Source organism: Acipenser ruthenus, chromosome 22, assembly GCF_902713425.1.
Source record: "Acipenser ruthenus chromosome 22, fAciRut3.2 maternal haplotype, whole genome shotgun sequence".
NCBI classification, from domain to species: domain Eukaryota; kingdom Metazoa; phylum Chordata; class Actinopteri; order Acipenseriformes; family Acipenseridae; genus Acipenser; species Acipenser ruthenus.
In genome coordinates, this window is record NC_081210.1 from 29674436 (window position 1) to 29697406 (window position 22971).

Genomic DNA, 22971 nt, shown 5'->3' on the forward strand with positions numbered 1-22971 from the left:
TCTCCTGGATATTTGGTGAACAGCGGGTAGACACAGTTAACAAGGTAATTAATACCTGATCTCTATACATTGCTATGGCCCCCTCTAGTGCAAGATCTGAAAATGACATGACTTGTACAGTACAAGCGGCACACAGCAGTCTGAAACCTGGTGTTAATGGCTGGCAGATATTACACGCTTCAACCAGAGGGGACCCCGCAGCTGACACTGAACCCCATCCCCTTATCATTGAGTACTGCTGAGTTCTCTCACAGTAACAACTGTGGAAGTGTAGGGAACACACGCTGTGATGATATATACGGATGCCGTTAAACACGCACAGCAGAATAGTGTATCCACGTCCAGTAATCTATCAGGGTTATACGTTAATATTAAACCTGAACGAGGAGGTTTGGGGGCAGGTTAAATAGAAGAAGACCGACACGCTTGAAATGGTAGCGGTTACTTGGTTACTCTGTTTACTGTTAATGATAAAATACACCATGTTAATGCTAATAAAGAGGGAGGCAAAAAGATCTGAGCTCCTTTTACCACTTTTTAAATCCTTCACCTCACGGGGATGATGGGTTAGCACGATATCCTACAGCACCCCAAAACTCCATCGTAATATGATGACTATTAATATGATGGCTATTACACTATACTTTAAAACGACTAAATAAAAAATCTAAAAAGAAGGGGGAAAAATATTTGACAGTTAATTCCTAAATCAAGCTACATTGATGCCAGCCGCTAAGTCCCAGAACGAGCTTCCAGATTTCAAGAGCCCGATTCTTCCAGCTGCCGCTAGCCTGCTTTCTGTTTGTGGAGCACTGTGAGCTTGGGCGGTGGCGTTCGTCTTGATTTTTAAAGGTTGCAAAACTTTTTACAAAAACGTTTTTACCGTTGACTCTTCAAGAAGCTTAGGTGCGTGCTTCGGTTTCCATACAGTAATTATTGGGCAGGCTGATACAAGCTACTGCCATTTCTTTCTGCTACTAACAACCAAACGAGCAAGATGGACTGAATGGCCTCCTCGTTTGTAAACTTTCTTATGTTCTTAAGAAAATACTGTTTTTTATATTCTCAAGCATGTTATATTGTCTCTGTGTCAAAGTGCAACATACTGGTACAGTATCATGCCAAACGGTATATATTGCACGCTTAGTAAAACTAATAATAATAATAATAATAATAATAATAATAATAATAATAATAATAATAATAATAAATGGGAAGGTTTTAAAACACGCTGTGCTTGTTTGTGTGTGCACACGACCTGTAATGCAATGCAATGCTTCTGTTTGAATAGAGAGCAAGCTGGCACGTTTTAAAGCAGCGCTGCCAAACCCGTCCCTCAGCGGGGGTGCTCAGGTTCACCACTGGCCGCTATTGGACACGGCAGATACAAATATATGCACGTGTTGTTGTTGTATCTTTTAAACAAAACCCAGGCGGGAGTTTCTGTTATATGTTTGTTTTTTTTCAAATCATTACATGTGGGCGCTGAATCCGCACAGAGAAGCAGCAGACGACACAACTGCGCTGAACCGCCTGTTATCGTTCAGTATTTTATACGACTCGGGTTTGTTATCGTTTATGTTGCAAGTTTATTTTTATTTCTTTATTTATTTTTGTATTTGTTTTGCAAACGTACACATTTAAAATGGGAAACGGCGAATCCAGCTTGTTCAGCAGACCGCCCTGCCCCGAGCTGTCTTTCCGACTCAAAGGCGCTCAGAGTCTGGCGGTGATTGGCAGCGACGCAGGTGAGTCTGAAACCTTGTTAATGTCGCGCGCTGTGGCTTTCCTTACTGCCAGCACACGGGCCGCTGTTCTGCTTAGGGAGAACTGGACCTGAAGCGATTCTGAGTAACGCATACGGGGAAGTCAAGGGTACATGAATACCGACTGCATGTATTATTCAATTGCCACTTACAGAACTCTGCAAATACAATTAGCCTAATTAACTATGCAATCTGCTATGTAATACAAGCCTATCCGTAACAGTCCAGTACTAATTAGAGATTCATAGCCATTGATAAAAGGTTGTTGTTTCTTTGGCACTATTCCACTTGTTAACCGGTTAAGTGTTAGCCATGCAATTTAACCACTGAGCTATTCAAACCCACTGCCTTCCACACTGCAGCCCAGCACTCTAACCACTGAGATACTCAAACCCACTGCCTTCCACACTGCAGCCCAGCACTCTAACCACTGAGCTACTCAAACCCACTGCCTCCCACACTGCAGCCCAGCACTCTAACCACTGAGCTACTCAAACCCACTGCCTCCCACCCTGCAGCCCAGCACTCTAACCACTGAGCTACTCAAACCCACTGCCTTCCACACTGCAGCCCAGCACTCTAACCACTGAGCTACTCAAACCCACTGCCTCCCACACTGCAGCCCAGCACTCTAAGCTTCTCTTGAAATTGGTATCTCAGCATATCCCAGTTTCCCAGACCCCTGGAATCCCTCATGTGGATCAGACCTTCATGTAACCAGCAGGTAGAGCATCTGCCAGATTTCGAATGCTCTTTAGATAAACCTGCCAGTAAAGTGCTCTGAGTGCTGTAAGGCTTAGTCACACTTATAACCACTTCACTGTGCCACTGGCGTCAAAACGAAACCTGAATTTCTACCAAAAAATACCTGTGCACAAAAATATAAAATAGCATTAAATAGCGAGGAGATGACATTTGAATTCAAGCAACCTATGCACATCAAATCAGATACAATGTGCATATTTCAGTGAACCGTTAAATCCACGAAACCAATAACAAGCAACTCTGAAGTTTGATTTCATGATCAGTTACATTCATTTGTCACTAATTTCATGATATTAAAAAGTATAAATTGTGCTTTCGTTTGCCTCCTTTAGTCCTCCGTGGTTTTGTTTAAACACATGAGTTTGGATTGATATTTGTTACATTATGCTCCAGCTACTGTATGATAGTAGAGAATAGTACAGTGGAGCAGAGCAGTGTACCCACCCTAGGGAATGAGGGAGCAGTGTACCCACCCTAGGGAGCAGTGTACCCACCCTAGGGAATGAGGGAGCAGTGTACCCACCCTAGGGAATGAGGGAGCAGTGTACCCACCCTAGGGAATGAGGGAGCAGTGTACCCACCCTAGGGAATGAGGGAGCAGTGTACCCACCTTAGGGAATGAGGGAGCAGTGTACCCACCCTAGGGAATGAGCAGAGCAGTGTCAGTGCTGACACACAGAGTGCTCCGTCCCTCCACACTGTATATCAAGCTGCTCACAAAGAGGGCTTCACCATGAATGAGTTTATCAGCTCTCAGACTAGCTCACTGGGAGGCTGAATAATCCCTTGTGTAAATTATAGCCAATTGCCTCTAATTAGGATGATGCCCTGTGTCTGTTCTGTGTGTATCCTTCACCCAATCAAGACCTGTGGATAATGAATTGACAGGAGAAGCCAGCGTTGATGGACTGGAGCCAAGCTGATTGAATTGAGATGCATTTTAATTTGCTTATTAAACCCTATGGGGTCCCATCTGTTTAGAAGCAGGGTAATAATATAGTGTATGTAATAAGGCTGCTGGCAGCTTGAACTAGCCCCTGGTGTTTTTCACCATCACCGTGCATAAACACAAGACAATGTGGAGGATCTGTCATAACAATACGAACAGACAGTACAATCTTTTGTGATCTAACCTTATCAAATGGATCCTCACATATTCACTGCTTGCTACAGACCACAGCATGTTCCGTTCTCAAACAGTGTTGCTAATCTCAATGTAAAGCAATCTATCTCAATTCTGTATTAATCCCTTTGTTTGAGTAGTGAAATACAAATGTGCATAAACACACATTCGGACCACGCAAGAAGTGCCTTTACTGTCTCCAGAAAACTGTCACGCTGATCTCTCATTGCTGCATCAGTCTGCAGAAGCACCTCATGATCTTATTGCTGATCTCTCATTGCTGCAGTCAGCCTGCAGAAGCACCTCATGATCTTATTGCTGATCTCTCATTGCTGCATCAGTCTGCAGAAGCACCTCATGATCTTACTGCTGATCTCTCATTGCTGCATCAGCCTGCAGAAGCACCTCATGATCTTACTGCTGATCTCTCATTGCTGCATCAGCCTGCAGAAGCACTTCATGATCTTATTGCTGATCTCTCATTGCTGCATCAGTCTGCAGAAGCACCTCATGATCTTATTGCTGATCTCTCATTGCTGCATCAGTCTGCAGAAGCACCTCATGATCTTATTGCTGATCTCTCATTGCTGCAATCAACCTGCAGAAGCACCTCATGATCTTATTGCTGATCTCTCATTGCTGCATCAGCCTACAGAAGCACCTCATGATCTTATTCCCTATAATGGTGCACTCTCTTAATGTCTAACTATCCACCTGGAAATGTCAGAAAGGGAAGAATGCAATATGCCCAGTATGGTCTTTTACTATTAAAAAGATGTCCTACCTATGACCTACCTGTGTATGCATAGTGTGCAGTAACCAAAAAATCAGCTCTGTTACCCCATCAAGAATACACAATGCCCCAGCTGTGAGTGGGCTTGCCCGACCTGTAGGGCGAAGGAGAGAGCAGTGGCAGTTTATATATATACATATATACATATAACATAGGGTGGTTTTCTAAACCACAATTTACACTAATCTTGAACTGCCGTAGCTAAGGTAATATTAGGCAGTGCAAGATTAGAGCTGATCTGTGAAATCAGCCTTTTCTCATGGCTGAGATTCATTTGGAAAGAGGGAGCACACAGCTCAACAGTTTCCTGTGCTAGTACAGCAGATCCCCTTGTCAGAATTTCAATATAATGAAATATAATACTGTGTTTCTTCAGGAACAATCTGCACATTGAAGTAATTGAATGTATTGTATGTCGTGCTGCATGATACCGTTTTTATTGTAGACATTCGTATGAACCCGTGGTGCTCTGGGGAGAGTGCTGTCTGATGCACAGATGAGACTCCTGAGCTGTGCTGCAATCATTCACTACAGTTTGCAGTAGGTTTACACGTCTGTCTGTTTCATGTTAGTTTAGTCTAGCGGTGCTGTTATGAAGTCTTCAGCTGCTTAAGCAGCAGTTATCCAGCACGGCGCGTCCACTGCTTAGCAACAAGACACTGAACAGTCGCTCCCAGCTGAAAAGGCTTTTCCTTCCAGCCCGTCTGTGCTGCTGAAGAATGGAGGCAGTCAGGGTGCAGGTGGCTCCAGAGATGGGTACTGTTTTAAATCCTGGCTGGAGTGGCTGTTCTGGTTGGTGATACACTGGACCGCAGCATGAAGAGAAGGGTTTTCAATGGGCTTGTCTGTTACCGTGCAGGTGTTGCATGAATTGAGCCTGCAGTTGCTGATTTAGTGTGATCAATTGATCAGTAGCCTTTTCCTTCCTGACCCAGGGAGATTCAGGAGGCTTACCATGCTTCTGTTTCTGTAGCTTATAAAAGCTAAACAGAAATGTAAACCAATGGGGGGGGGGGGGGCAGTATCTAAGTGTTTGCTGTTATGTTGATAATATTTTACAACAAGCACTTAAAGAAATGATTTTAAAAAAGTATGGGACTGTACCTTGGCTGTCCCAAAGCCAGTTCACACAAACCCTGGCAGTGCAGTTTGTCAAGCGAGCAGGAAAAACTAAGCATGTGATGCATTTGTATAGCAGTCTGGCCAAGTCTTATCAGTGCAGTTAAACACAAAGTAGACAGTACAGCACTTTGTGTAGAGCAGCTGAGCAGCTGTAATGCGTAGGAGCCAGAACTCAAAGAGACTGGCTTATCTGCTGAGGCATAGCAGGGGTAGAGACAAGGAAGTTCGAAAAACGTCTTTGTAGTTGCCTTTACAGCCAAGGCTTTGCCTAAAATAGTTGAAAGGGTAGTACCTGTTTTTGAAAGTTTTTTTTCACATGATGAAGTTGACATGCACAGTCAGAGAGCGTCAATGTCCAGTCACAGTGTGTGTCACTGGCACTGCCCTTCACTATCAGGGACTCAAAACCGTATACATGCACCAAACACAAGAACAAAACACTTCCTATCACTAAAATGACAGATGTAGCCGGGATCCAGATTAAAATACCTGGTACTAGACTAAGCTATGGCGTTTGAAATTTGTGCTTCACACTTTGAGGCCAAAATGTTTGGCATACAATGCTATTCTGTTATGTGATTTTTTTTTTTTTTTTTACAAAAATAGGTCAGTGGTGTTGTTTGTGAAATATTCCCAAAACAGTGGTGTCAGAGAATTTGACCCTGAGAAGACTGTCCCTACTTGATCCTGGGAATTTGTTGCCAAATGGACTGAGACCCTTTTGCCTTCATTTATGGGAAGAGAGAGAGTTTGGCAGAATCCTACTCTGTGAAATTTTCATCTGAGAGCATATTTTCCCAGGGATGGATTAGTAATTAAAGGAAGTAAAGGGAAGAGATGGCTGGGGGCGGAGGGGGGGGGGGCGTGGGAGGTAAGGAATGCAGTTTGGCTCTCCTAGGATGAGACAAGGACAGAAGGAAAAAATGTACAAATCTCTTTCTCAGAATATATACGCAGCAGAGAAGGAACTATTATCCCACTGCTGCCACCAAATGACATGGGAAGAGGCAGCTCTTTGTATAAGCAATGCATTAAGCCATGTCAGAACTGCTGTGTTCAATGGGTAAAGCTTGCAGTGAGGTTTAAGGACTGGGTTAAAGGATGGGGAGTAACAGGACAGCTTGTTTGAATGGATAACAAGCTTTAAACAAAGAGCTCAGGCTATGAGGGACTGTACCTCAATTCGATTCCTTCTGACGTAACGCCATTGCCACTTGATTTCAGACTACTGCTGCTTTTCAATTGGGAATCTGGTGAATCTTGCAAAGGTTTTCTTAACTTTGTTTCCCTGATTCCCAAACTTTTTAATGATCAAAAAACGATTAAAACAAACAAACAAACAAAAGTCCAATTGTCATTTCACTCACTATAAACTATTTAAAAAAAGGTACAATTTTAATATTTCATGGAAAAATGACGGGAGAGAGGACAGGAAATATTCAGTGCTGGTAATGGTGAAGGCACAAGCCAAAAACGTTTGTACACCTGACATAAGTTTTACGTACTCTACTAACCTATAGATTAGTGAATTGGCCTGCTGTGCTATAGGTGTCCAGCAGATGGCAGTGCTGTGATTCTGCAGGCTCTTCACTGCTCTGGAACTCTAAGCATGCTGAGTTGTTATTGTTTTTCCTCTTTTATCTCTGGAATTCTGTTTACACCCAATCTATTTTTGAGAAAACCCCGGAGCGGGAGGCAATGTTGCCCAGCAGCTGCCTGTTATTATTCAGGCAGTGAGTGTTTACAGAGAGGTTCAGACCCCCAGGTTACCCCATTACATCTCCCTGCTATAACTAGACATTGGCCTGCTAGCTTTTCTGCATGCTATACAGCAGGCAATGCAAGTGCTGCTCGGACCCACAGTCAAGACACAGTCATTTCTATACAATAAGAGTGTGCACGTCTCAAGCACATGAAACCCAGGCAATGTTTTCTGCCAACTTTTCAAGCATCCATAAAGCTCTCTGTAGGACTTGTAGAAATATGATATTCAACACATGTTTCAACTAGCAGTCAGTTCCTTCTAAAGTAGTTTCTTTCAGTATTTCTACAACTCTTGAAGCAGCCAGTCATAGGGGACTCTTTCAAGACATGTTCCACTCTTTAAAGAGTCCAGCAACAGCATTATAATAAAGTAGTTTAAAGTCTGAAAATGCCTCATTCATCCATCTACTTGCATCAACAGTTAGCTGAACATTTCATGGCCTTAAGATTCTTATCTTGGGATCTTGGAAGTTTATTAAGGGGGGGGGGGGTGCTGAGCAAAAGATAAGGAATTCCTAAATAAGATTTGTTTAAAATATATTTCTAAACAATCTTGTACATGTATGTAATTTTCTTTTGTATTTTCTTATTTGTCATATTTTTTTTACCAGATTTCCTCTGCACTAGCGGCTGTTCTAGAACGCTCAGCTCTGTTCTGAAAGGCGTGTGATGACATGACTAGAGTGTAATGACATCATCGTTTATAAAGAGAGGTGGCCTCTACCGGATCACACTGGATTTACTATCAGAGAGACATGCTTTGAGTTATTCATGTCATATGGTTCTCGAGTTTTACTATTTTTAAATTGATATTTTTATCTTTTTTTAGTGTTTATTCACAAAATTGCCATGCCCAAACTACCACATGTTTTTTTTTTCTTTTCTCACATGATTGTATTTATGTATTCCTTATCTACAAGTTTTTCGGGCTAGTTTCCAGTCACACAGATTTCGAATCTGTTAAAGCCTTGATGAAGCTGGTAACCAGGAGACCGGTATGACGTCACAGCTCAACACGCTTTTCTAAAAACTAAATGGGAATGAAATTCAAAATAGATCCAGAAATCTGAGCGGCTGCTTGGATTGCAGTGAGAAATCATAATCTTACAGTCTAGCATAAAGGATATCTCTATCGAGATATATAGATAAGTGTTCCTATATCTAGCTATATAGCTATATATGATAAGGGTCACGTCTGAATCTATCTATCGGTGCATCTATCAATATCTCTCTATGTGAATCTATGCACCTACTATTAATCTCTCAATCTATCAATATATCCAGTGAATCTGTCTCTCTCACTCAGTCAGCCCCGTCCTCGCCCTTTCATATTTCCAGCCCCACTGTCATCCCATTAATCTTCCTATGATCTTCCCCCTGCTATTCATAGCTCTGCCCCCAGAGACCCTCTGTTGGTTTGTTGTCACAGTTGTCAGGGTGACGGGAGCCTGCCTCTGACCCAAGCTAAGCTTACCTTTGGGATACATATAGAGCACACTAAACAGTCTTCTTCACACAAACGACATGCGACCCGTCTTCAATCATTCCTGGATAAGGGCGTCTGCCAAGAAATAAATAATGAATAATCATTCCAGCATTGGAAGAGGAAGGCCGTGTGTTCCTCCTACAGGCCCAGTTGTCGTAATTAGGTACACTGTGGAGGGTCTTCCGATAAACTGAGCATTTATTTAAAGAAGACCCGAAAACGGAAATTAAGATTCAGTGTGCAGTTGTCTTTCACAAACAGCTAGAAGACTATTTAATAGTTCACCCCTGGAGGCCTTGGTTTGAATTCAAATTGGTTCAGGTGGTCTCAGCTCTGTCCTCAGCAGACATTAGTCACAGAACCAGCTCGCGGCACACCTGCTTGAGAGAGGCCCAGGGAGGTTAAAGGTCAGCGTTGACAGCTTTTCAAACAGCAGTGCAGTACAGTACTGTGCGGCAATGAGACCCACAGTGTGCAGGGCAGCCCTGTTCTACTGTAGTTGCCTGACACACGGGGGTTAACCCTTTCTTCAATGATGTAGTGGTGCATGCAGGTGCAGTAAATGTTTTATGAAGCTTGTTCTGATGGCATTGTCCTGACAGGCTGCCCAGCTGCTCGCTGCCGTGACAGTGCTTAGTTAAACATTTAAACCAGCCTCTATTATTCATTCCTGGCTTTGTCTTGTGTTGCCGGCACACTTGTTTTCAGTGAGCGCAGTCTGTGCTTGTGGCCATTTAAACTAAACCCGTCAGCCAGAGAGCCGGTAAAACTCTCCCTGCAGCACAGGAGGGTAAACTAATATCCCTGTGCAGCAGCTTTTCCAAGAGTGTGCCCCTTCTCTCAACTCTTCAATGAGGAATCTCCCTACTGCTCAGGGGATCCCCACAATCTTGTTTCTTGTTTTTGCAAATCCTCCTTGCAACCTCAGTTTCCATGAGCTGTCTGCATGCATTCCTCATCACTGATATGAGGACCGAGGTGCGCCCTAGAGAAGGTCTGAGTTTAAGATCGGCTGTTTTTACCTTGTTTGAAATGTCGACCCCTATGCTCTGATCATTGTCTGTCTATCACAATTAACATGATAAACTCCTTGCTTGCTATAGACCTTTCAATAAACCCAAACACTGAGCGCAGGTAGTGAGTTAGCAAGAGGGATCTATCCCTCAATAACCTATACTGGCGACACCAGAGAAACAGACCCAGACAGGCAGACAGACACAGACAGTGTCACAGACAGTTCCTAGTTGATAAGGTCCTGTGACCTGCCATGTGTTTGGGAGTGGCCTTGCAGAGCGCTGGCAGGCTTGGCTCTGTGGACTGTGTGTGTAAAGCAAGCTGCTCGCAGTGACCTGGGGGCTCCTGTGACTTTAACAAGAGGCAAGGCTATTGATGGAGCGAACAGCAGCTGCACAGCGGAGCTCTGTGTTCAGCTGGGGGCAGATATCAGTCTCTCTACTGCAAGCACAAGGTAGCTTCAATAGATTGCTTTGAAACTCAGCAGTCACTGAGCTTTCTGAGCAGTCTGCTTTAGGTAGCGAGTGCACGTGATCTGGGTCATTAATATAGATACATGCGCGGAGGGAGAGCGGGACCACAAAGCACTGTGGGGGACAACACCTTTTTAAAAGAGTACTTGCACTGCTGACCATGCACAAACCACAAAACATCAAGGGGCTTGACGATATACGACCCCTGGAGCTGGTACTCAGTAACGGACGGGCAGGCTAGTGTTCTGCTGCATGTCAGCTTTCACCACGTGTGTGGTGTTTGCACAGGGACTGTTCCAGATTCCTGACGGGCAGGTGAGATTTTCAGGAGAGGGTTCATAGTGTGGAGTCCAGACAGTCCATTTGAACTCTTAAACGCTGAAGTTCTGTGCACCTGGGCTAAATGATATTTGATATATTATACCCTTAAGGGTAGCATAGACTTAAACAGTTCCTATCAAAATCTTAATTTGGAGGAGCGGTACCCTACATCAGAATTAAAGGGAAAGTATTTCCTTTACAATGTTTACATTTAAGTACAGGTGTTGTATGTGTTTGTAACTTGTATAAACTGTTCCTATGAAATACATGTGTCATTTACAATACTGCTGATAACAACCCTTCTAGAGCTGTTTGAATGGAGCGCAACATTGAAACACACACTCTGCCATCCCTCGATGTACACGTTATCATGCCAGGTTGATAACAGCTCTGGAAAGTGGGCACTTCATAGCTGGCAGTGATTTAAACCTGCCTGTTCCATGTCTAGGGCACATGTTTACTTGGACAGCCCCCAAACAGGAAAAAACAAGACTGTCTGCAGATACAGGTCATTGTTTAAGAGCACTGTGTGTACCCCTCTATACCCTAACCCTAACCCTAACCCTAACCCGCTATACCTCACTGTAAGATAACCCTAACCCTAACCCTAACCCGCTATACCTCTCTGTAAGAGCCCTCAAATCTCCCTTATTCTGTCCCCTCTATACCTACCTCACTAATAGTGCCCCCCAACTCCCTCCCTCAATCTGTATCCCTCTATAGTTCCACACTGTAACAGAGCCCCCAACTCTCCCTCAATCTGTACCCCTCTATAGTTCTACACTGTAACAGAGCCCCCAACTCTCTCTCAATCTGTACCCCTCTATACTGTAACAGAGCCCCCAACTCTCCCTCAATCTGTACCCCTCTATACTGTAACAGAGCCCCTAACTCTCCCTCAATCTGTACCCCTCTATACTGTAACAGAGCCCCCAACTCTCCCTCAATCTGTACACCTCTATACTGTGCCTCACTGTAACAGAACCCCCAACTGAGTACAGCTTAATATGTAAATAGATCAACAGTGGCCAAAACCTGCCTGCTTTATCCTAGATGTGTTTTTAAAGGGTGAGTTCCCCATATAGCTTGTCAGCTAATCCTCCACCCCCTCACTACAGATTCAATGAGCTCTGGGGTATAATTAGCCATCGAGACTGTGGAAGATGTGGGCCAGGGGATAATCCAGGATCCAGCAGGCGTTGCAGTGAAAGAGAAATGATTGTGACGTCACCATCTGGCTAATTGTCTTCTAATTGCTATTCAACTCACTCATAGCTCTTTAGTCCATCCAGAATGTGCTACACTGAACATTATTAGCAGTTTAATCTGCTACTCTGGAGAAGAATGTGCTATTGTTTCTTTTGTTCTGCTTCACTGATCACTGAGTCCTCTCTCATATCCTGTACTCAATTTGATAGCTTGGACATCCCCAGTACTGAGTTCTCTATACTAGTACTGCATTGCATTAGCTGGCTCTCACATCCCCAGTACTGAGTTCTCTATACAAGTACTGCATTGCATTAGCTGGCTCTCACATCCCCAGTACTGAGTTCTCTATACAAGTACTGCATTGCATTAGCTGGCTCTCACATGCCCAGTACTGAGTTCTCTATAATGCCAGTTGAACTTGCTGGCTCTGAGCCACCCTACCTGCCCCACCTGTTTTCTCTGTGTGAGACACTAACTCCATTGTGAAATCTAGAGAGCTCTGTCTCAATACTGGGGGCTACAGGTGGATTAAAGGAATGCTGCTACCCAGTTTTGTAAACAAGGAAACAGATTTTTGGCATCAAGCTTTTGAAATCTCTTTCGTTATATTTTGCTGGACGGCACACAGGGATTGGTTTGTGCCTATGAAAGGCAAGGGAATAACGTCATTGGTGTTGCTCATTAATTAGGATAGTTCTTCGCAAAGCCCACTGTTGCAACAGGCAGATTCTAGATATCATATTGCTTCAGCTCTAGAGCTGGTTCATTTTTTTTCATCAATCCTCGTAACTCGTTGGGTCTTAAAGGACCCCAGTGATTCAGTATCAACATCAAGGCACACAGGTGAATACAGCACGCATATAAAATACACTGACTGCAGAGCTGGAAGTTAGAGGATGACGATAGATCTGGTTGCGTCTCGGTAGGGGGGGTCCCCGCTGGAAACCCAAGCCGGTCTGGGTGCTGCACACATCCCAGCTGCTCTTCCATGGAAACCGGCTGTCCGCTCCCTCCTGCAGGAATAGGAGCTCTAATTACCTGCCCGCGGTGATAAGAACAGTGCTGTGATCACATCACCACCTAGCAGGCTATCCGCACTCAGGCAGGCAGTGGCAGCCCAGTCAGCATCGACAGGACAGAGCAGAGCTCCAGAGAGGTACAAGAGAGACCTTTAACCCTTGACCCCACCTAGACCTATCTAACCCCATTCTGAAGCACAGGGATGGATGACAGGCTGATCCGCGGGGAGGCTGTGTGGGACTGGGACTGTCTACCGGTGTCGGGGAACACCCCAAGAGCAGGTAACAGGAACACAAGAGCTGGGTTAACCTGTTAGACCTGGAAATGATGTTTGATTGAGCACTCCTCACATTGTAGAACTGTGAGTCCAGTCGTCACACACTGCTGTCTGGGACAGTTCGATTGGGATTTCTTTAAGACCTGACTTGACAAAGTTTTGAGGTCCATCAGCTAGCTAGAAACTGAACGAGCATTGATCGACTGAATGGTCTCCTCTTTTTTGTAAATGTCTGTATATTGTCTCCCTTTTTTCAGAGCAAATTAGCTGCTATCACCTTCCCGTTGCTTCATTTGCACTATACAGTAGCGTCATGTGTCAACAAAGAGGTGGTTTGAAATGGTCATGCTAGATCAGGGTTAGGGTAGGACTGTTAGTTTTAAATGTATTGCTTTCCTATTCTACTGACATTTAATGCCGTTATGTATCTGCGGTAAGTGCAAAACTTATAGGAAGGCTATTGCAGAGTGAGCCCATGATGAAAATCTCACATGTGCGGGTATTTCCTGTAATTCTATTTTAAGAATAAAAAGGAAATCCCCCTTTTTGAATTTTCTGATTTCAGACGGAGCTTGCAGAAGTCGCTCATAGCTTCCTGAGAGAGAGAGAGAGAGTTCTTGTCAGGCTCACACAGTAACATTGTTTACTTGCAGTCTTCCAGGAGGGGGAAACTGCATCTGGATCCCCTTGTAAACAAGCAAGCCTTATTGCTGAGAAGGTGACGATTTGTGTGATTGCAATTTAAACAGCGAAGGTTTTATGATTAGGATTACAGCATTATGAATATAAAATGCCCTCTTGTCGCTTGCTGGATAATTCCAGTGTAACGATGGCAGGCAGCTTGAGTGGCTTCGAGGGTCACAGTGAGGGCAGGCGTGCCTCCCGGAGAGGGGTGATAATTCTGCATCTCGCCGGCCACTCCAACACTGTGCAATTTCTTACTGCACTTGAGGAGAGCGCTGCTCTGACTCCTATCCTGAACCTCATCATTTCAGATGAGTTATGTGGCAGCTGCTAATAATAGAAAAAGCCATTTCCATCTCGCTAATAAGGCTGTGGTCTGCTCACCAGCTCCTGTCAGCGAGTGGATAGCACACTCATCTTTAACCCATCTTCATGATTTTCATGAACTCTACCGGATTTTGTATTTTAGTTCCCTCGACCCAGGTTTATACTTATGTACAGCATACAGAATGTTTTTTTTTTTAAATGATTATTTAAATAATTCTAAAGATATATTTTTTTAGAGGCACGTTGCTGCTGTAACGCTGTGCTGTGCTGTGGAAGGGACACATCAACCTGTAACACAGTGCTTGTATTAGGTAGGGGGTCCAGGTGCAGGGTATCCCAGGGCAGGGCTCCAGTGCCTCAGTGAGAGTGATACAGTGCTCACTGGGACTCCTACACCTGTAGAGAGTGCTCCACAGCTTCTCCAGAGACTAGATGAAACAGTGAAGTGTCTGTCAGTCCGCGATGCGGCTCTGTACGCCTCTGCTGCTCTTTTCAGTAAGTGAGTCATCCAGTCAGGCAGTCGGGTTTGTTAATAGTTCAACCTTGCCATTCCTCTCCCAGCTAACTGGCAGAGTCCTTACATTACTCCCAGGGAGGGGAAGCTTTGTGAAAGACCCCAGGGTGCCCCTTGGTGTTCAGTTACACAGCTCAGGTAATAACACCTCATAATACCAGTAGCAACAATATAATGAGCTGACAGTGTGGGCTTCCACCTGCTCTGACTGCATCATGAGATGAGATCTATCTATCTATCTATCTATCTATCTATCTATCTATCTATCTATCTATCTATCTCTCTCTCTCTCTCTCTCTCTCTCTCTCTCTCTCTCTCTCTCTCTCTCTCTATATATATATATATATATATATATATATATATATATATATGGTTTAGAAACACATTTTAAATGCATAGTAAAGGCTTATGATAAAGCACTGGAACCATGGTAAAGGAACAGCATAGTAAATAACCAGGAAACTGACTCTTAGTAAATAACCAGAATTCTGTCTCCCAGAGCCCAGCTGCATTGGTCAGTCTAGTGACCACTAGGCTGCCCTGCCCCGTACACTACAGTGCAGCTGCAGGTCAGTGTGACTAGTCACAAACTCATAGAACCAAAATATTTTTTAAAAAGCCCATAAATATTCATTTTGGTTTTCATCCCAAACCCAGAGCCCCGTCTTCCTAGTCCAGTGAGATTTAGGGTTCTGTTTATTCCAAATATTTTGATAAAAACGTAAGTGAGTAATTTAGTGTGCAAACCCCAGAAATGTGGAGCTTGGGGAACGATTTTCCAGACAGAATCGTAAATTTGAATTCTGTGGCGAGGATGAAACTGAATTTGCTTCAAGGCAGATTTGTTTTTAATATTTACCACAAATGTTCAGTTTGGCTGCTGTCTTCAAACAAGAGGCCACTGCAAGTGAAGTATCTCTGTTTAAAGTCCTGGGATACAGGGTGCAAGGCAGTGGGTTTGACTAGCTCAGTGGTTAGAGTGCTGGGCTGCAGTGTGGAAGGCAGTGGGTTTGACTAGCTCAGTGGTTAGAGTGCTGGGCTGCAATGTGGAAGGCAGTGGGTTTGAGTAGCTCAGTGGTTAGAGTGCTGGGCTGCAGTGTGGAAGGCAGTGGGTTTGAGTAGCTCAGTGGTTAGAGTGCTGAGCTGCAATGTGGAAGGCAGTGGGTTTGAGTAGCTCAGTGGTTAGAGTGCTGGGCTTCAGTATGGAAGGCAGTGGGTTTGAGTAGCTCAGTGGTTAGAGTGCTGGGCTGCAGTTTGGAAGGCAGTGGGTTTGAGTAGCTCAGTGGTTAGAGTGCTGGGCTGCAGTGTGGAAGGCAGTGGGTTTGAGTAGCTCAGTGGTTAGAGTGCTGAGCTGCAGAGTGTGTAGCAGCAGTCAGAATTCAGTTTAACTGCACTTTGTTCTTACAGAGCTGCATTATAAGATGTTTCCCATTTTATTTATTATTAAAAACAACAAAAAGACTTAACATAAACGTTACTTGGTGAGCTGACTATTTAGAGGAAACAGCTAATAACCTCACCCTCTGGCTGCACGTACAAGCCTTCTATTGAGAGTCACAGTAAGAACAGAAGAGCAGGCAATCTCAGCATCCTGAGATTATCTGGAAACTGGAAGCACATAAATAAACCAGACTCGGACTCAGAGAGCATCTGGAGGGGCCACAGTTCACAGCGGTCTTCAAGTGGTTTGCTAAATTAACAAGCTGTTTATTTTGGACAGTCCTTTAACAAAAAAAAAAAAAGGAAGTAGCTGATGTGAATGAGCCCCGTAGCTATGTGCATGAACAGTTTGAAGCTGTGACTCAGAGTTCTGTATAAGTTCATATGTATTAGAAGCTGGGGGGGGGGGTTGCAAGTACTGCGGTTTTCAGGGTGATTTCCTTTAAGATGGATTTTTGAAACTAATCAATCCTATTAAGAAGCATGTTCATTTCACAATAAGAGATGCTGAATTTCCCTTACGTGTTTGGCAATTCATTTCCATATTGAGTGAAGCCCAGGTCACTGTCTTCTCTTACTGTTGTGTAGCCAGCATACCTAGGCTGTAAACTCACAATGAAAATATGTCTAACAAAGTGGCCAATGCAGCCGATTCCTCAGGTACAAGTGGCTTTTCCTTTGACTTACCTCAAGAGCTGTATTGTTTTGTGGAGTTTAACCAGAAGTAAAGGGAATTACTTGGAAAGTCAGAGTATCTGTACATCCCTGTGAATGTCTATTGAGCTCATTTACAATACTCTACGTTCTAGTGCTAATAGAATTTTACTAGTTTCTTTCTTTGAGTTTTTCTTACGGGTGGAATTTTTAGATTGATTTTATTGAATGTAGGGAATGTAGAGAAGACTAGAGCACTGGCCATGACCAGACACACTTCAGACAGGTGATACAGTAGGTGTGCTCCTGTCGCTGCACCTGAAAGGCCACCCCTCACTGTCATTCAGTCCTGGGTGTCTCCCACTCTGTGATGGACCCTCGTACTCAACTCACCGGTGCTGTACTGCAACCCCTACAGTTCAGTCCTGTTCGTAGCAGAAGCAGATCCACATCAGCCCCATTCATACCCATGGCGTGCTTCCAGAACCTCTAACAGTCTCAAGGCTTTGTTGTAGGATAAGCACAGAACAGCCAGCTAGTTAATGGATTGATCGCTGAAACCCGCTTTGGAAGCCAAAGGAACTCATCCAAGGAAGAAAAAAAACAAGGAAAACAAGAAGCTGTGTTTTTTCAATCAAAGCTGAGTTTCCTGAAGCCCTGTGTCTTGCTGTCTGTTGCTCTTGGCTTCCGTTTGTGATGAGGAGGAATCGAGTGAACAATGGGACGGCTGGGGGAAGCAGGGCTGATGTGCGACATCTGCTTAGAGCAGAACAGGCGCTATTGTAGGTCTGCTTCGCAGTAACAGGCTCGATCCAACAGCAATCTTTAAATCACTAAATTCCCCCTCTGGCATTTTACATTTCACAGGCTCTATCATGGGAAAGAGAGAGGAGTGGTCAGGATTTATACTAAAAGGAGACAGTGTGTGTGTGTGGGTGGGGTTGGAATCATTTTGAGCCAATAAATGAACAGTGAAAATGTCATTAGCATTCCACCCAATAGATACATTGTCAGACCCATACCCTGCCTGTGTGACCTGAGAGATGTCCAGATAACATTCTAGGATGAGCAGGCTGGGGCAGGGGGGGGCAGGGGGGGTTGCCACATCACCGCCAGCGTTGTCGTGGTGGCAGGGGTTGGCTCCAGCCCCAGGATGGTACCCTCCAGCCAAAGGAAGACAGGAAGCTTGAATTGTAAACTCATTTCCTCTGTTGGCCCACGCTGTTGTTTCACAAATTGAAACCGGGAGATCACTCACCGACAACAAAGGGTCTTGCCCCCAGGGCCACCTTTCCACGCTGTCGCAATCAAGGCAGAGCATGACTGCAGCTTGCTCTCTGTTTCTGTTGTGTTTTCATGACGGTGACTTCTGTGTGTGTACATGGAAGAACGTAATAAAAGGGGTGATGAACACATGCCCACCCCTGCACACGCACTCGTCGTGTCGTCTTTGACAGATTTTTATTTCTGTTCATTTTGAACCTGCTTTTCACAACCGCCCACGGGATGATGTGAAAGTGCTCATATCCGCTCTCTCTCTCTGTAGGTGATATCTGTTTTTTTTTTTATTATTTCTGTTTTGATTCCAGAGCTATGATGAAGCTTGAGGATATTATTCACAGCCTCATTACCTCTTACACCTGCCTTGAAGTTTGCAGCTGAAACAGGCAAGTAAAGAGGGTTAGCCAGCCCTGGGCAGAGGCTTACACTCGTTAACCTGCGTCCCCAGCAAAGCAGAAACAACTTAAACACAAAATACAGATTGTCAGCTGATAACCCTCCCGCCCGGAAGTGTAATAAAGCATAGTGAAAGCATGCTGAAGCATAGGTAAGCATTGTAAAGAATAGCAAGTTATGGCAAAGTATATTAATAAGCATGGCAAACCAGAGTAAACCATGGGAAATGCAGAGTGAAACGAGAAGCATGGGGGAAAACCTACAAATAATATATTGTGGCAAACGATATTATTGAAGGAGCTTTCAAATGCTGGGTATTTTTGTGCAGCTAGATCTGTTATTTTAACCCCCTGAACATTTTACCCCATTTGAAATCATATTTCCACTGGATATAAACACCTTGGCTGACCAAAATGTGCTGGCAACCTAGGCCTTTATCTAAGACTGAATATAGCCAATATATGGTGTGACTCTTTCTGTTTCCAGATGATAGAAACCTGACACCTGTCTCTGTGTGAGTGTGGGCGTATATCCTGCAGTTACACTGGCATTATGATGTGCTCTAAGCAATGCAGTGTTTGCTCACATACAGTCCATGTTTAGTTTGCCTGTTGTTTCTGATCCACTGTGCAGTTAACATCACTGTGCTGGCAATCGCAAGGTGATAATGCATAGGAAGCATGGGTTACACAGGTGGTTTAAGAGCATCATTAATTCACATTGATACCGGGAGCTGACAGCTACAAGGCAGGCTCAGGAACGTCCGGCACTATCAGCTTGCAGAGCTGTACAGACAGCATTGCTGCACATTTAAGGTGGTCTGCAGTTATCAAGACTCTTCTTTTAAACCCTTCATAGCAATCAAAAGTCATGCTCTGCAAAGTGTCACTGAGTCATTTACTGTACTGTTTAGTTTGTTCTCAGGATGTCCTCCTGTCCCTGTTCAAGGGGGTTGGGGGGTGGATGAGATTTATTTTTTTTTAGTAATCAAAGAGCCCTGTTCTTCTACAAAAAAGGGGAAGTGTCTTCATTAGCATGTCCGTCCATCCGAGGTATTAGCTCAGGTTCTCCCTATTGAGAGCATTACTTCCTACAGCATGAAGGCTGTTTCTGCTCATTTTATCTAGCAACCTGCTTTACAGCAGTGAGGTCGATGGTTCATGCCCTGCCTCCACCCTGTCACACTGAGCAGGAGGGCAGACAGCAATCAGGGAGCAGGAAGAAGAGTATTCAGAGCAGGGTCAGGCCCTCGCCAGCACAGGCTGGGGATCACCTTTCCTGATCAGGAAGCACACAGTGACCCGTGGGCAGGGGGAAGCTCTGCTGATTAATTTGAGATCCTCGTGTTGAGAGTGTGAAATAACATCCGGCACATTGAGAGAGAGGCCTGTCCGGACAGCACACAAGCTGCTGCAGGATAGGAGGACAGCTCGTTCAGGACTGGGGGAGACGGCCAATAGGAATTTGTTTGAACAAAGGCAAACACCCGATTGGCCACCGGGGGGAATGGGACTATCGATTGGTTGTCTGTGTTTATGAAATTCCATTATCAGTTTGTGTAGGTTATATTAGATAAACAGATACTGTTAACCATGCACGATTCTGTGTTTCTTGAATAATCCAAACCTGTCGGGGATCAGCGTCACAAAATCCTTACGCTTTGCATGTTTTATTCTTTAGGAAGATTAAACAAGTTTTTAACTATTAAACCATAGGAACAGCTGAATAATTTTGTTTGTTTTAGCTTTGGTTAAGGGATGTATGGTTTTTTTTGGGTTTCAGTAATCTGAAAAATCTGCATAACACATTTTCAACAGACTTCCTTTAAAATGACTCCAATTAAAAGCAAATGTTGAGGCGATTTAATTTTGAAGAGAAACTGGATTGGCAGAAAGTTTTAAAATCCACAACTTTATTTCATTATAACCGTCTGTATCAGCCTGGCACTGTCCAAACTGCAGAAATAATGATCTGATTTACAGTCTGTTTACACTGACGTAGCTTGGTTTACTTATGGTATTTATTTAGCATTGACCGGGTGGGATGCAACAGTGATTTTTGCATGCAAGAAACTCATTGTCACCATTTTAATTGACATTAAGTGATGTGTAGCATTGCATATGGGCCAGTGATTAAGGGTTAAAACATCTCATTTCCCTGCAAATCATTGCAATATGTTAAAAAAAAAAAAGTTTATTGCTGCAAATGTCATACTTTTGGAAAAACAATAAGCATTAATGAGGAGACCAGGATGGCAATTATTCTGTGTGTTCAGCGCAAGAGAGAGAGGAGACGCCAATGACATTTAGAGTGTCCTACTTAACCAGGCATTTCATTAGCAGGGATTTGACTTTCCAACACAGAATTTGAGTCGCAGTGTAGTTGTCGCTGTATTCCTGCCATTTTAGAAATAGCTGTTGCCTTTTTAAACATGTTGAAATATCATTTATTTCCCGTAAAATCCATTCGGTACAAAGCATGTGCACGACAAATCTGGGTTTGTTTCCTGTGCTCTGAACCTTTAACTTCAATCATACATTTTAAATGTAAAACTTCAAAGTTTTGGCTGGTGCTGTTACCATGACCACGGTGCGATGGAGTGACACACACGCTGAATCATCTGCGTACCTGCGTTTCTTTGTAAAGGCAGCGATGCCCTTTCGGGAAGTACCAGATTATGGAGTTTGTAAACTGCGGACGAAGGGGGTTCTTTTGAAAGGGTTTGCAGTGACTCATAAAGAGGAGGCAGGGTTCATGTGACAGATGTTTCCCATCACGGATCATCGGAGGTTGTAAGATTTCTTATATGTATGATATATCATGTGCCGGTGCACTGAGGCAGCAGCATGACTGCCAAGCCTGACTGCTTCAAAGGGGTTGGATGGCATCTCTCCACTGCAGGGAAGGTCACGTGGAGTTACCCCAAAAATGCCATCTGCTGAAAACCTTTCAATCACTTCAGTGTTCACAAGGCAAGCGATATTTTATTGTGTTGCAGGTTATCCCTTATAAAAGTTTACCCTGGTTTATTATTCTTTACAATGCTTAACGATTCTTTCACTAGGCTTTATTGCACTTCCCGATGCTTTCACTGTGGTAACCTTCAATAAGAGATGTGCTGTAGGAGCTGTCTGATGGTATCTTTAAGAGCATGCCGGGGGCAGACATGAAATCGGTTTGGTTTTATCCTACATATGACACTGACAGTCAATCAGTTGCTATTTTTTTCTCCAAGCATGCCTCCATCAATGAAGATGGTGGGAGATGGGAAGAGCCCATGCTGTCCAAGCATGCCTCCATCAATGAAGATGGCGGGAGATGGGAAACGCCCATGCTCTCCAAGCATGCCTCCATCAATGAAGATGGCAGGAGATGGGAAGAGCCCATGCTGTCCAAGCATGCCTCCATCAATGAAGATGGCGGGAGATGGGAAGAGCCCATGCTCTCCAAGCATGCCTCCATCAACAAAGATGGCGGGAGATGGGAAGAGCCCATGCTGTCCAAGCATGCCTCCATCAATGAAGATGGCGGGAGATGGGAAGAGCCCATGCTCTCCAAGCATGCCTCCATCAACGAAGATGGCGGGAGATGGCTCTCCAAGCATGCCTCCATTCATCAGTGCAGTTGATTTGCACGCTTAGCAGATTCCAGATGCAACATCCATCAGGTTCATTGTATTCAGAGAGCCAATCATCTCAGTCTCCATATGTATGGGCTGTGATGTACTGTTCATACTAGTATCAGTGTTCAATTTACTGCAATTAATCTGACCACTGCTGCCCTAAAACTGTCATGGATCTCTTAACATTTCTATCGGGTTTTATAGATCAACAGTAAAATACAGGAAAGAGAAAAAAAGTAATTTATAGTATTTATTTTCTTAATAGTGCATATACTGGCCAACTTATTCAAACAGATCCACTATCCTAATTTAAACCATTATTCAAGTGGACAGTATTTATGTGTGACTTCTAATCTCGGGACACTTCTCCACAGCAAAACATAAACTGTGTTAATGAAGCCGTGCTGTACAGAGTTATTTCGTTCTGGGTGTTTGCTTTAAAATTCTTGACCTTATTCTGCTTTCTGTCAACAAAAAAATGAAGCCTGCTGGCTGACTGTGAAGTTATTCCAGTGCTCTGCGCTGAATTGTGACGTGAAGTGAGATTCTGGGGGTGCTAATGTGGGAGAATTAATTGTTGCCGCTGTTGTTTTAGCTTGCGGTGCTTCCAGTGCTAATGGTAATGGAAGGTAATCAGCAAAACCATGTACTGGAGCTTCTGCACCCCACTGCTTTTCTTATTGCTGAAAGAAGGGAGTAAAACATGAACAAACTAAATGTTCACATTTCCGCTCGCACCCTTTGCTTCTCTGCAGTCTGCAGTGTTTACAAATTAGCCAAACTGTTTTCTTACAATTCTCTGTGTTCAACATCTTCCCCGGTGGTCACTGAGTTAGACAATTTGCCAGGATTAGTTTTATATTATTCTTAGTTCTTGCAGCTTATCTCTGAATCTCTTGGCTAACTGGTCTGAATCTGAA

At 44.0% G+C, this 22971-nt stretch overlaps 1 protein-coding gene across 1 annotated transcript in view; it reads left to right on the plus strand.

Annotated features, from left to right (window-relative positions):
- The first annotated feature begins 1309 nt into the window (after window positions 1–1309).
- LOC117431385 (E3 ubiquitin-protein ligase NEURL1B-like) overlaps window positions 1310–22971 on the plus strand; it is a 53704-nt gene continuing 32042 nt past the window's right edge. The window contains exon 1 of the mRNA XM_058996444.1: window positions 1310–1748. Coding sequence (XP_058852427.1) covers window positions 1646–1748 — 103 coding nt within the window. The 5' untranslated portion in view covers window positions 1310–1645. The remainder of the gene's footprint in view (window positions 1749–22971) is intronic.